This window comes from Gavialis gangeticus, unplaced genomic scaffold (genome assembly GCF_001723915.1).
Source record: "Gavialis gangeticus isolate Ggan-Ray unplaced genomic scaffold, GavGan_comp1, whole genome shotgun sequence".
NCBI lineage: Eukaryota > Metazoa > Chordata > Crocodylia > Gavialidae > Gavialis > Gavialis gangeticus.
In genome coordinates, this window is record NW_017728995.1 from 44,392,287 (window position 1) to 44,407,553 (window position 15,267).

The 15,267-nt window shown below is 41.1% G+C and overlaps 1 protein-coding gene across 1 annotated transcript in view; it reads left to right on the plus strand.

The window, feature by feature from the left end:
• Positions 1 to 15,267, plus strand: part of DNER (delta/notch like EGF repeat containing) — a 397,048-nt gene that overhangs the window by 187,945 nt on the left and 193,836 nt on the right. Inside the window, exon 6 of the mRNA XM_019503073.1 lies at positions 5,560 to 5,705. Coding sequence (XP_019358618.1) covers positions 5,560 to 5,705 — 146 coding nt within the window. The remainder of the gene's footprint in view (positions 1 to 5,559; positions 5,706 to 15,267) is intronic.

Below are 15,267 nucleotides of genomic sequence, written 5' to 3' on the forward strand. Positions count from 1 at the left end.
CCAAGAATTGCTTTTTACTTTATGGTTAAGGGCTGCCAGGCTCTGGAATGGGCTCCCAAGGGAGGTGGTGCTCTCCCCTACCTTGGGGATCTTCAAGAGGAGGTTGGATAGATATCTGGCTGGGGTATTACGATCCCAGCACTCATCCCTGCCCAGGGCAGGGGGTCAGACTTGATGATCTGTTCAGGTCCCTTCTGACCCTAGAGACTATGAAACTGCTTCAGACAAGCAAATATAAACCCAAAGATAATTTTTAAAGCTGTATATTTCTATACATACATGTGCAAATACGTGACTATATTATCATATTTTATTGCAAAAGGAAATAATTTTTGTCAACAACTTTGTTCAGGTGTGTAGAAATATGTTTATCAAGGTCAGCAAATTACCTCTTTGTTAGCCAAAAAAGAGCATTAGATATATTGGACATATACCTCATAAATTTTGCATCCCCACCTTTGGAATATTGGCTAACTGGTGGAGGTTATATTCAAGTTCATGACATTTGTGTTGGACAGGAAGTTTTTTTATATATTTTTATTCTTGCTTGCAATTTTAAACGTAGAACATTAATGTTTCTAATTTCCAAGTCATTACCCAAATTTTACAGTGTTTATAAAATGAAATTTGGAGATGAACAGATTGAATGGAAAAGTCCTACATAGCATTTCCTACAGTGCATATAGAATTGATAGCAGCTGATTTTTACTTGTCCAGTAACTAAGTAGTATTTCACAAAAGCCCTAGGAAGCGATTTCTTTCAGTATCCAAGCAATTTCCTGGAACCCTGTTTTCTTAGTACTCACTTCATTTTTTTTAAATGGCACTAAAGTGTGTGTGTGGGGGGGGTTTGTGACTACTGTACATCTCCAGTTGGGTTGGAAGCTGAATTTTTCCTTTGGGGCTAAAAGAAAAGGAATCTTCTATTATGTCAAGCTGTAGAGTTGCAACAGAACTGCATGATGGCCATCAATCCAGTTTTAGAGGCAGAATAGTCTCCATGGTGGCTGTGCATCCAACACCCAGGAGGAATGCCTAGTGAGTTTTCTGGTATGATCTCATATTAATGCTAAATGTCTTCATGCAGGGAGCTTCCAGGAAGCTGGGTCTTGTTGTATACAGTGTCTTCTGACTGAATTTCCTAGATCTTGCTCATTCTATGCATTTGCTTTGCAGTTTTCACAGCTGGGCCCCTTGGAACAGTAGCAATATTTGCTGCCTTATAGGGAAAAAATTAGAGAAACTGGAAAATGCAAGTGTATTCCATTAAATTCCTTTGTGGAGGGTAAGATAATTTAAACTATGGAATACAACCATCTTTAACATCTAAATATTATCTCTTTCAGACTAATTACATTAGGATTAAAATGAATGAAATATTACAGTGAGAAAGGTGGCAATGCCTCATTAAACAAAAACACTCTTTATTATTTTGTATATCTTTGGCATCTTTCTTCTGTTATTCTTTCATACTAAGAATGTATTTGCAAAAAAAATAGAATACTTCTTGTTTTGGACTCTTGCGGTTTTATTCCATAACAGAAATCATAACCTTTCAATGGGTAATATAGATATATCAGTCAGATTCAGAGTAATACATTTTAAAGTCAAAATGGACTTACGCCTTGAGGTGAGACAAAACAGTAGGAATAAGTGAGCTGTAAAGAAATCTAATTTTCATGCAGATATGTTCATAATTATGGGTAACATAAAGAGAAACAAAGTAGGTTTTACAAAAGTTTTCATTATGTGTTAGCCACTCTGAGACTCAAAAGCTGGGATGTTTGGATCAAAACTTAGTTTTAACTTTTTTGTATTTGACATCAATAATAAACTCTCTATTCATCTTTTGAGTGAGTATCATGAAGGATGTATATTGCGCTTAGGTTCTGTTTTATATCATAGTTACTTAATTAAATGGAGAGATTTTGTGGTCTGAGCAATATTCTTGAAATAATACAATCACTAGAAAATGAAATTAAATGAATGTTAAATCAACCCTTCAGTCTTCTCATGAAGCATAGATACTTAAGAACAAGATTTTCAGAACATGGCCCCTGCTTGCAGTTGGTCTCTTTTATATTTGCAGTTGTGTGCACTTTTTTGATCAGTTATCACCAGGGATCCTGGTTTTCTCTGTAAAAAGAAAAAAAAATCAAAGTTGTCTGATAAAAATCCAAAATACTCTGATTTAAAAACCCTGAATCTCTGTTTTTCATCAATTAAAGTGAAACACCACTAATATATATATATATATGTATGTATATGTATAAATGTATGCATGTATATATATGTATGTATGTATCATTTAAACACACAGTTTTCTTGATATATTTACAATTTTAAAGTTATGTAGAAGCTTACCAGTGCCTCAATTATTATAATAAAACAAATTCTAAATGTCTATATATTTTAGTATTCTTTTTGGTATTTTTTTATCGTGGAAATTCGAAGCTCCCCCGCCCCCTTTGTTCACCAGGAAGTGGGTCCAGCTATGGCTTTGCTCTGCTGCTGCTTTGTGATGCTGAGCAGCCCTGAAATGCCAGTGGCCTGCCCCTGCCCCTGCTGTTGCCCCTCACTCCCAGTCTGCAGCCCTCCCCTCCCCCAGCTCTGCTCTGGGGGTGAGGGGAGGAGGGGAGGGTTGTGGCTTCACTCTGACCTACAGCTCACTGGCCCTGCTGGTGCCCTTCACTTATGACTCAGACCCCCACCCCTCACTCTTGACCTGCTGTCTTCTGCTCCCAGTATGTGTGGCAGAGAGTAGGGGTGGGGGGTGGGGGCAGGGTGTGTGTGGGCGAAGGCAATGTGTTGTGGGCTATAGAGGGGCACATGCCCCACCAGATTTCAGCACCCATAGTGGGGCACAGGGCTGCAGCATGGCTGATTGGCACCAGGCAGGAGCTGCCTTTGTGGCCCAGTGGGCAGGACCCAGAGAAGGGGGGAGCACTGTGCCACCATGGCTACCAATGTGAGGCACTTCCTGCCAGTGTGGGGGGCACAACTCCACACTGCTGCCAGAAGTCCTGGGCTACCTGTGCTGCCATGGCCAACAAGGTGAGGCACTGTGGCAGCAGCAGCATGGAGTTGTGCCCTCCTGCTGGTGCTGGGCAGGCAGGGAGTGTCTTACTTTGGTAGCCATGGTGGTATGGCACTCCCAGTGGTGGTGACAGTGGCAGCACTGAGCCTTCCCACCCTGCTCTGCCCTCCCTTGCTGGGTTCCACCTGCTGGACTGTGGAGGTGGCTCCTTCCTAGTGCTGGTCTGGCCAGTGTACAGCCCTATGCCCTGCTGTGAGCACAGAAATCCGGAGAGGTTGGGGTGCACGTGCCTCCCCATTCCTCACCCATGTGTTGCCTATGCCACCCCCAACCCCCATGCATTGCCTGTGCCCTCACTGTACCTACAGGGAGCTGCTCTCCATCATGTTGCTTGGCAGCATTTCAAGGCACATGTATGTGTGTGCACGCATATGCGCATAACCCCTGGCCTCTGATCACCTTCTTCCCACTCCCCCCAACCCCAAGCAGACCCTTGCAGGCTGGAACTCTCCCAGCCTGCAAGAGGAAACCCGTGGTTTCTTGGGTTTTTTTCCTTTAAAGGGGAAAATCCATGATTTTATGCATTTTTCCGCATTTTTCTGAGGGAATTGGAAAATATGGATCCCTGGTAATCACTTGTGCATACAAATGAGAGAATTACATATACAAATACCATTTCTCACAGAAGGCAAACAGGAATATGCAAATGTTTTTTGTATGTGTAACTGTTAACCCTTACAAGCACTTGTGTACACATTCATCAAAGAATGATGCAGACAGGTGATATGTGTTCACAAACTCTCTTTTTGTTCTTGGACCAAGCATTTTTTTAAAATGAGTTTGAATGGGAAAGTGCAGAACAAGAAACTTTCTACAAACTGGACTTTTAAGTGTGATTTTTAAACAGGGACTACAGAGTCTTATCTCATTACCTGGAGTAGCTTCTGTGACCCGTTTGTTCCTATGGGTTCTTTGCTTGTATGTCTCTCTCAGCATTTCCCCTACCCCTTCCCCACCCCCGCTCCTTCCTGCTTTTCTACCTATTGTATTCTAATCACTCATTCCACTTTATACTCTTCTCTATCCTGTCCTTTCACAGCATCTGATGAAGTGACTATGAAAACTTGTGCTCTTTAGATATATATATCTTGATCTATAAAGGTGCATATCTATTTTGCCTTCTGACTGGCTTCAGACTAACACAGCTAACTACCTCTGCTTACAAACTGTGTTATTTGGTAAAGTGAGTGTTGCCACCATAACCTTTGCCAAAAGTACGGGACAGTAACATGCAATGCAGTTTCTATCAGTGCACTATCATTTTCCAAGACTTGGAGGCCTGGGCTTTCTTGATGCTGTATATATAATGTAAGATGGATGTGCTTGAACCTGTTACCAATGATAACCAGATTCCAGGATTTCATGTGAACCCATTTCCCCCGCTAGTTTTCAAGTTCTGCCCTTTGATATCTTACTCATTCCCTTAAGTTTTAAAACGGTTCATATAAAACATTAAAACTTATTGTGTTAACGCCTGATGAGAGAAACGTCATCAAATTGTGATTAAGACCTCTCAAACTCAGCCAGAAATTTAACAAGGAAACTATTTAGGTAGTACTGATGCAATGCAGCTTATGATTTGTTTGGTTATTATCTCTGTTCAGAGTATATTTTCCATATCCCTGTTAATTTAAGTTAACTTTTTAACTTGATTTGTTTCTTGTTATTATATATGTCACTATTAAAGACTGAAGAAAAGATAATAAAAATGTTATAGGAATACTAACATTCTGCCTTAAGCAGACAAAATCAAACAGATATTTTGTTTGTGTATTTCATTCTCTTCTAGAGTATTGTAATAATCTACAATGTGCTTCATTATATACTAGTGTTGCGAGCAGTTTTAATGGTTTGGTTGAATACTTATTCATTAAACGTTATATTTAGCATGTAAGTTCTTTGAAGTGAAATGGGAGTCTTTCAAGAGAAGTGAAGTCAAATCAAGTCAGCCCCGAGGCTGCTGCAAATGTTGAGGCACCTTAGATACTATAACAACCCTCCTCCACTCTGCCCTGTGTTTGGCTAGCTTTGTGGACTCTGTTAGTTGAAGGCCTGTCCAGTAATTAATATTGGTTTCCCTGCTCTTCTTGGGTTTACCTCTTTTTCTCTTTCCCTCCACTTTGCCCTGCATTATGGTGTTGGTAAGGGTGTCCAGCCTTCACATGATGTGTCCAAACCATTGCAGTTTCCTTTATTGCACAACCTCGATCAACAGTTCATAGGTCCAATTTCTTGACTGATATGTGAGAGAAAGATGCACAAAATAGGGCACTTTTGTCAGACCCCCTGACCAATATTTTGATATTTCCAAAAACTTTTCCAGTTTAAATCTCATGCACACTTTCTGAGGATTTGTGAGACTTGACTTAGGGTCAGACTTGGGCTATCATTTCATTGCATTCAATTGTATTATTTTATTAATAGTAAAACATTAATACTCATGACCATCTGTTTCTTTTCAGGTTTTTTGAATGATTCAGTTAGTAAATGCATTGTGGCTTTACGCTTAACTGTCGTAGTAAAAGTGAGCACCTGCATGTCAGCAGAAAGCCACTCAGAAGACATTCAGTGTTCGGGGAAAGGAAAATGTATCACAAGACCATCTGAGGTAAGGTGAAACATTACTAAAATCTTCATGCACAGGTTAGATTTTAAACTGGGTAATACATATAAACAAGTCACAAGTTTAGAATGCAATATTTCTGTGAGTGTGTGCACATGTGCATGCACACCTGCTATTGTGTCCATAGATGTCATTGAATAATAACATTGTACTATTCTGTTACACTATTTGCAGAACTAAAAACATGAGAGGAAGGGAAAGACTAGTTCATAGAAGTTAGGGGCTGGAAAGGACCTCATGAGATCATCAGGTCCAGCCTCCCTGCTCTTAGGCAGGAAAGAAAAGACTGCTGGGGTCAGAGGACCCCAGCAAGGCGTGCATCCAGTCGTCTTTTGAAGATCTCCAGGGTAGGTGACTGTGCCACCTCTGGGGACTAGTTAAAAACATGAAGAATCATTCACTGACCACATAATAAACAAATTATTTTTATCTAGTCCAGAGTATATTTCATCACACTATAACAGTGAACTTTCACCCTAAAGGAATACTCTTTCATTAAGAATCTCAAAATATATATTTTTTACTTAGAAGTGTAAAACTGATATATGTTCAACTTGTCATGACAACACTGTAAATGAGATACGTTCACACACAAGAGAAAGTGGGAGCACACAGCTTCCATTGTAGACTAAAGCCTGGCCTGAGAGCATAGAGGAAAGGGAAAAGGAGAGGTTGCATTGGAGCAAACTGAGATACTCAAAGACTGTGATTAATGGGAGAGCAGTTGACAGTTGGGAGTCCAAATCTTTAAGTAACCCTGCAGCTCTGTTGGATTCCACATGTGCTGTCTGTACATTTTACAGGTGTATAGGTTGTATCCATGTTAGTCTGAGGATATAGGCAGACATGGTTCTTTTGGTAAATCTGATATCTTTTATTAGATAGTTGGAAAAATTCCAACTCAGATCATTGGAAAAATTCTTCTTTGCCGGCTTTTGGGTACAAATATCCTTCTTCAGGCTGAGGAAGCATCTGCAGTTTGTCTGTGCTCTTCCTGGATGAATAGTAACAAAGCCAGAGCCTGGTATGCAGGCAAGAAAACCAGTCAGTGAAGATGTAAATTGAGGAGTCAGTGGGTAAGAGACAGGTTGCAGGGGAGTGGGGGAGAGGGTAGAGAAGGGGAATGAATGTAGCTGGTAAACCGTGGAGAGGTACCTGGAGAGTCAGAAGTTAAGCAGGTTATAATGTGTCATAAATCCAATGTATATATTTAGACCATATTTTTTTTGTATCTGGTAGGTTGATGAAGTGAAGTTCACAGGTTCATCTGTGAAAGATGTTTTGTAAATTCCCTTTGAGAATTAGAACTGAGAGATTGGAGAGCGTGTGGTTTTCTTGTGAGGAATGTGCCCCCACAGGTAATTGGGTATTTTTGTCTTTGATGGATTTCCGGTGTGTGCTCGTTCTGGTACACAATTGTTTTTGATCTCTCCTCCATATTTTCCATCAGTGCATTTGGTGCATTGGATGAGATATATTACATGTCTGGAAGTGCAGCTGCAAGATCCAGGAATGCTGGTGGTTCTGTTATGGGGTATAGTAATTGTGTGTGTGGTGGAGATATGTTGTTAGGTTTTACATTTCCCCTCATGGCATAATCTGGATCCATTTGGTGTGTTTTGGGCTGTAGGAAGTTTGCTTCTGGTGACGAGGTTAGCAAGGTTTGGTGCTTATTTGAAGGCTAGGATGGGTGGTTCTGGAAAGATCTCTTTAATAATAATTGGGTCTTTTTTTAGTATGGGTTGCAATTGTTTGAGGATTTTCTGTATAGTTTCAAGGGAGGAGTGATATATCATAACCAGTGGTGTGTGATTCATGGGGGTTTTCCTTCTGTACTGCAGCAATTCTTTGCATGGTATCCAGGTGGCTCTTTTAAAAGTGCGATCTATCTCTCTAGAGGAATGTCCTTGTTGAGCAAAAGCCAAAAGCAGGAATCGTGATTTGTACCCAAAAGCTTGCAAAGAAGAATTTTTCCAACTACAGGCAGGCATCGGACTTATGACACAATTGATTCCTGAAAACCACATCTTAAGTCGAAACATTGCAACTCAGAACCAATTTTCCAATAGGAAACAATGTTATAAATGGGGGATTGGTTCCTGAACCAAGGTCCAATACCTATTTCCATAAAAAAATAACCTAGAAATTTGTATTCAATTACAGAGTACAGAGATGAGTAATATAGCTACATTAATATATTTATATTGTAAATAGCAATCATATTGATTTGGAAGGACTTCTTTGAGGTGACTTTGCTGGGCTTTTTGAAGGGTTCTTGGCTGGAGTCTTCTCAGGAGTCTTGGCTGCAGGTTTTTCTGGAGTCTTGTCTGCTTTCTTAAAAATAGTGTCCAAGGAAGTGTGGACAGATGTTCTCCAGACAGATGGGTGATGCAGCAAACTTGTTCACTGGCATGGCATGGCATCAGATTAAGCATTGTAAAGTTGAAAATGACATCAGAAAGTTGAAACAGGGTGTCAATTTATAAATGTAAATGCGAAACGTTGTAAGTCGAGGACTGCTTGTATTTGAGTTGGTCTAATAAAATATACCAGATTTACTGAAAGAACCCTGACAGTACATCTTTCTTTTTATAGTTTTATATAGTCTAACTCCTTTCTCACTCTGTGCTTGTATGTTGTTCAGAAATTATTGAATAGTGCCACTGATTCCTCTGAGCATAATCTTGGGAAGAAACAAAGCAGAACAATTTTACAAAGTCTCGAATTTTTCCTTTCTGTATCTGATTATTGCTCTTGTTGAAGTTATCAGTGCACTATTCTTTCCTTTTTAATAGTATTATCTTAAAGGACTATAATAATGATAATAGAAATTTCAGTGATCACTGTGGATGGTTTTTGTGGTCAAATAATTGTTCCAGACAAAATAACTTACAAATATAAGAATATTCCTATTAGATAAAACCTTTCTAGTCTGTTTTCTGTGTAACACTGAAAAACTAGGGATTCTGTGACTTAGGCCATATCTTCTCTATTAGCTTACATGGAAAAATTGTGTTGAATATATGCTGTTTTTATTGCAAAAATAATAATAAAAATCATAGAACACAAATGTGCACATTTAATCTTGGCTTTATTAAGATTTATTTAGGAGATAAAAGTAGTAGTTGCTGTTGAGCAAATATTAACAGCTGTGAGCCTGCTGTGAGCACAAAAAAGTTGGCATGGTTAGGACATTCAATCATAGCTCAGCTGTTACAATTTACTAATTTAAATTCTAAATTAAGCCCACTAAATTGACAGGAAATGAAAATTTGAATTATAGCAGTAATAATTGAACTGCTACAAAAATATGTCTACCCATGACAGTGCTAATGCCTGGAAAAATGCAACAGCTGCTTCAGTCCTGAAAATGAATTTTTAAAAATGCTTGAGGTAATGTGTATATACAATTAGTATAATTTTACAGGACGTGTAGAAATAAATAAATTACAGATGTTTGTCTCATCATTTCATAACAGTAGTTAAACTGAAAATAACTTGTACGTTTCTCTGTATGAACTAGGTTGTTCACTAAAAAAGAGGGAAAAAATCAGGTATTTTTCCCTTTCAAATATTTTCTGCCTGTTTCATCTATTTGGACGAGATGCTAATATCTTACTATATTCTGTGCTTTGTTAATGAAGACATGTATTACACTGAGGGCCCCTCTACACATTACAGGTGTTGCATAATTGAGCAATTACCTGTAGACCAGGTACACGTGCAAAGTAGCTATCACACAATAAAAAGCTCCAACCAACTATAAAGTTAGACCTAAAACATGTGTACTACTTTTATACCTGGCTGTTATTGGGCTTTAATTTTCACATGTAGCAGGGTCTTCCTTGCTGCTGAGAGACCTGTCAGCTGATGGGGCTCTCAGCTGCAGGACTGTATCATGCCCAGTGAACCCCCCCCCCCAACCTTTGGGATCATGGTAGCCATGATCCCTAGGGCTCCATGGTGTGGGAAACCCCTATGGCCTGGGTATTGCTATAGGGGTGATCCCTCCACCCTGGGGATGCGGAGGAACCCCTAGGGCTAGAGGATCACCCTGGTGGGAGGATCACCTCTGTGGTTATCCTCTGGCCCCAGGGGTTTCCCCACATCCCTGGGATGGGGAGATCACGGCAGTGGGGATCCTCCAGCCATGGGGGTGCAAGGGTGCCCCCATGGCTGGTAGTCCTTTAACTGGGTTGTGTGGGGCTTCCAGTCATGGGAGCCTGCTTCTTGCTAGTACAGGGGAAGCCTGTGTGGCATTGCAGGAGGCCAGATGGTATGAATCATGCATTAGATCCCATTCCACCTTTACCTGCACATGTAGAGGGGGCTTAACGATGTACCTAGCCTTGTAGACCTTTAATATTTGAAATAAGAAGCTCTAGCAGACAGAAAATTACCCTAAAATAGGTTAGCTTGTTTAGTGAAATGACTATTAAAAGGAGAGCTGATTGGTAACACCTGTGAAGTAAAGAACATGGCTCATTAATGAACCATTGACTTCCTTAGGTGCCTGAATAGTAATACCAGAGCTGCACCATACCGCCCCATCCTTGTCTCTACTTGACTTGAGGCAGAGTGGGGGGAGAAAAGGGGGGCAGTGTCTGAAATGTCACATAGTCCCAGATGTCACATTGCCCTATATGGTCACCCTACCATACTCCATTTCCAGAGGCATAACACAACAGCCAGGCAAGTGCAGCAACTGCAACACATGGTGGCAGCAACAGCTGTTTCTTTTTCCACCTGTCCCTCTCTTCTTCCTGCCCCCGCCTCCCCGCCAAGTCAGTGCCCAGGGCAGTTATCCCGTCCTAGTTATGCTATTGCCCATTTTGGTCCTGAGACAACCAAAGTATTAAATAATCTCGATGAGATTAGTATTTGAAAAAACTATTGCAACTTGTTAGTGAGACAAAAATGATTAAATGGTTTTGTGCAGGGGGGTTTACTGAGATTCAAGAACATCCATAAATTGCATAAGCTATGTCATTTCTTCAGGTTGCTGCTCTGCTCTTAACTCATAATGTTCATCTCTGACTGTTTGTGGTTGAGATTGTCAGCTACTCATTTACCCTTCAATCTCTGTTAGAGTCATTCTCTCCAATCTCTGTTAAAGTCATTCAGCTGTATTTGCAGTATTAGAAGAGAGAGAAAAATAGAATTACACACCATTTGTTTACTCTGACTACCATAGCTCCTATTTCTTGGTGAAATGAACAGGTGTGGCTGAATACAACTTTTGCAGTTACATTAAAGCACCCTGTGGTAAGATAAGCAAATATCTATTATTACCCTCTTGATTTATTTTAAAGAGAAAGACATGGGGTCACTTGAAGGACTCTGGTTAGTAAGGCGATGCAGTCATTAGTCACTCCTTTCCTAGCTGTTCTAGGAGTTAAGAACCTACCCTTACATGTTTCTTCAGTCAAAGCAGAGTTAGCAGATACTGTGTCCCTCACCTTTTTCTTTCCACGGGAGTTGGTAGTAGGCAATCATCCATCCTCTGGATCATGGCATACACCTAAAAGGTCTAGTCAGATGCCTGATGAATCTGTTTGGGGCTGACAAGCCCAATTCTAGAGCAACACAGCTTTTTACAAGTTTCACAAATCCCTATGTTGTCTGAGTTGGAGGCCAAGTTTACAGTGTGTTGCTTCTTCTTTTTCACTTTGCTTCCATCCTCTGGATCAAAGCCGCTTCATGTTGAGCTGCATGCAATGCCAGATGTTCCCTTCAGATTGGACAGATCTACGTTGATGTTGAACGACTTTATATAATTTTTGCATGCATAGTGTTTCTGCCATAGACGGCAAGCCCACATTATAGATTTTTCTTGAATCTCAGTATACATAATATTCTTGGGGAGATGGTAGCATTTGCAGTAATGAGTATTTCTTGACATCGGGAAATTGAGACACATCAATGCTAATTGAAATCCATACGAATCAAAGTTGCTTATTAATCCATAAGTAAAGTTCCAGGAACTTTACTTATCCAGATACAACAGTTTTAGTTTATATTTGTTGTTAGCAAAGATAATAAATAAGTACTAAGAGAAACATTTGTTAAAGGCATGACTCTCAGTGGAAGCCACTTCTAATATAGTGTAACATATGGGTGACTGACAGTGCAGTCGTTGGAACTATGGGACAAAGAGAAGCTACCAAGTAGCCAGTTTCTAAAAGACATAGAAAGACCTACAGAGAGCAATATCCTTAATTGGCCTTAACTGCAGTTCACTTTTTGGGTTCAAAACTATAGCTCTTCTCCTTTAGTTTTTACAGAAAATCCCTTGTATTGTAGCATTTCAACTGGACTATGTTTTATGATCCCTCTGTATGCTATTAAGCTATTGCAATGATCACTTTACATTGCATCATTCTGAGGTTAAGCCACCAAAACATCACATATGATGTTTCCAAGCTTAACTAATTTATGATTAGCTTCTAACACCAATCAAAATAAAAATGCTTAATTGTGTGTTTAGCCATAATGGTTTTTCAATTCCATTTGTTTTTTCTTACTCCTTGACCCTTTAGTTACATGACAGCATAAGCCAAGAAACTTTGATACAGAACCAATGTGACCAGTGTTGTTCAGTGAACTTGAGTGTGGGAGATGCAGGCTTAATTGAGTGTGATATTTCTGAGTCTGTTTTCTTCATCTTAGGTGAGAGAGGCCCTGAAATTGTGCTGTCATTTCCCTAGTGACATAGCAAATAACTTCCAAAATTGTGTAGTCAGTGAGTGCATCTATGTGTGAATCTTACTGCAGAGTTGACTAATTAGCTCTGCAGTAAAGCATCACCATCTACATGTGCGGTGCTATTAGGCCACAGTAAACTAATGAAATCTGCTGCAGGATAGTATTGCCCAAGACAAATACTATCCTGCAGCGGAGTTATTTGGTGCGCCACAATGCATGTGTAGATGGTGACCAGAGCTGACTGGGGCATGAGGGTGCTATAGCATCAGGGCTGCCTGCTAGCTTGTAGCACCCTTGTGTCCCAGCCAGGCCCTCTGCAGCATGTTATGATGGAGCCAAACAGTTCCTGGCTGGCAGGCTGACTTTCTGGTTTCCCTGCCACAGTCCCAGATGCAAAAGTTATGCCTACAAGCAATAAAGTCCAGCATGAATGGCACCGGAGTTTAAGGCATATTAATAGCACGTATAGATGTGCCCAGCGTGTATCAGCCATTGTTAGTCCTCCATGAGACTAATCTTCTGTCCTTCTTTTTGCAATGTTGAATGGTTAATTTTCTTTAAATTTACAACAAGCCTTTTGTGATTTCCCTTTTTAAAAAAATCTCTAATTCATTCTGTTATACAGTCTAATTTTCCAAGGTGCAAAGCATGTTCTTAGAAGAAAGCACAAAAGGCGTAATGCCAGAAATAAACTAAGAACTCTGCTGACAGTAGTCATTGCTTCCACTGCCAACAGGAAGATTAATGATGGTCTTTGTATATTTACACACCTCCCAGTTTTGGTTCAAAGCTATTTTAATGTAATAGGCTATATCGTGTACTTTAATGGGACTATAAAGTACAATTAACAGCGTAATTGTACTTACTTGCTATAGTAAAAATACAGAGGCATGCTGTAATTTGTGGAGTGTGTAAAACAACAAACAAACTAACCCTGGGTCAAACCAGAGGTTCCTACTCATTTTTTTCTCAGATAAGCATACACAAGCATACCATACTTCAAATGGTATTTTCACCTACTTTTGAATACTTTGTAAAATAAAATGGAAAGGGTTTCTAGGGAAATAGTTTCCCTTCCATTTTTTTGCTACAGTGGGAATGAAAGGAGTTGAAAATATATTCCTTTAGGAGAAATTGTGCTGAGGGAGGGGATGCTGAGTGAAGGTGACATTCTGTTCTCTTTCTTCTGTACCCAGAGGTACTCTTCTATGTGAACTTCACATTGTTATGATCTGTAGGTGGTGGGATTGTGGCATGGGTGCGCAGGAGGAAAGATCATTTTCCCTGACACTCATTTTCCAGCAATAGAATTGGTGTTAATTGTAAGATGCTAACCATAAGATAGTACTGATAGCATCATTGTCATCATCATCATCAACTTTTATACTTCAGCTTCATACAGACAAAACTACCCTCAAAGAAATCAAGGTATACGGAAAAAGGAATAAGTAACTCAAAAGTAACTTTTCTTTGCTTTGGCTTTCCACACAGGGTTTTTCTTTAGATCTTGAGACATACCTTGGGTTTTTGGGTCATTGTTTTGGCTACCTATATAGAAGGCAAAAATCACTTCCCCAAAAAGTTGGTTTATCACTTAACCTTCACCTCTCCCACAGCCTCTCTACAGATGAGTTTAACACAGGTTTCCCTTGATTTATGTGGGTTCTTTATATGTGAATTTGCTCTTACGTGATAAGCATATTTAGACCCATAATTCGTTATATGTGAGGTAACTTAGCTCTTATGTGATCAGCATAGATGCCCCCCTGCTGCCCAAGTAGGTAAGTCTGTGGGGGGAAGGTAAAGGGCCGTGGCTCCACTCACCCCAGCCAGCTGCCTGCAGCCACTAGGCTGTGCCATGCTCTGCCTGTCCCCCCACACTTAGGCTCTGCTTGTCCACACTCACCTCTGCTCCTGGGCTGCACCATGCCCTGGTGCAGGCAGCTGGTGTCAGCAGCTCCCAGGGCTGCTCCAGCACAGGCTGGGGTGAGCGTGGACAAGTGGAGCCCCAGGCAGCATGGGGCAAAGCACTCACCCCAGGCCTGGCTGCAGCAGCCCCAGGAGCAGCTGATGTCAGCTGCCTGTAGCCGCTGGGCTGCACTGTGCCCTGGTGCAGGCAGCTGTTGTCAGCCACTCCTGGGGCTGCTGCAGCTGGGGCTGCAGTGAGTGCCGTGCCACGCACCACTGGGGGCTCCACTTGTCCTCACTCACCCCTGCCTGTGCAGGAGCGGCCCTGGGAGCAGCCGACACCAGATGCCTGCACCAGGGCATGGCGCAGCCCAGGAGCAGAGGTGAGTGTGGACAAGCTGAGTCCAGGTGCGGGGGGACAGGCAGAGCATGGTGCAGCCCAGTGGCTGCAGGCAGCTGGCACCAGCTGCCCCTGGGGCCACTGCCGCTAAGGCTGGGGTGAGTGCCACTCTGTTCCCTCTGCTTTGCTGCCTTGTGCAGCCCTGGAAGTGGTGCCCCTCCCCCCATCCCTTCCCTAGTCCCAGCCCCACTCCCTCCCTCCCTCCCTCTCTCACCGCCATAGGAACCTATCCCTATTTGTTACATTGTAAAGTGGGTTCGCTTTATGCAAATTCAATTTATGTGCCATTCTCTGGGAACACATGAACTGCATAAATCAAGGGAAACCTGTATACGAACACATTGATGGAGAGCAGGGAATTAGGATCCTTGTTGCTTAATTCCAGAACCAAAGATCTCTATTATTTAATGTAAAGTAGAATTGGTTAGATTGTACACTGTAATAAACCACATATCTTCCTTAGATGCCAAAGGGGTAGCACCATTTGTTATACATACTCAGGCTAAGCTTTTCACAAAATGGATGCCTAAGATA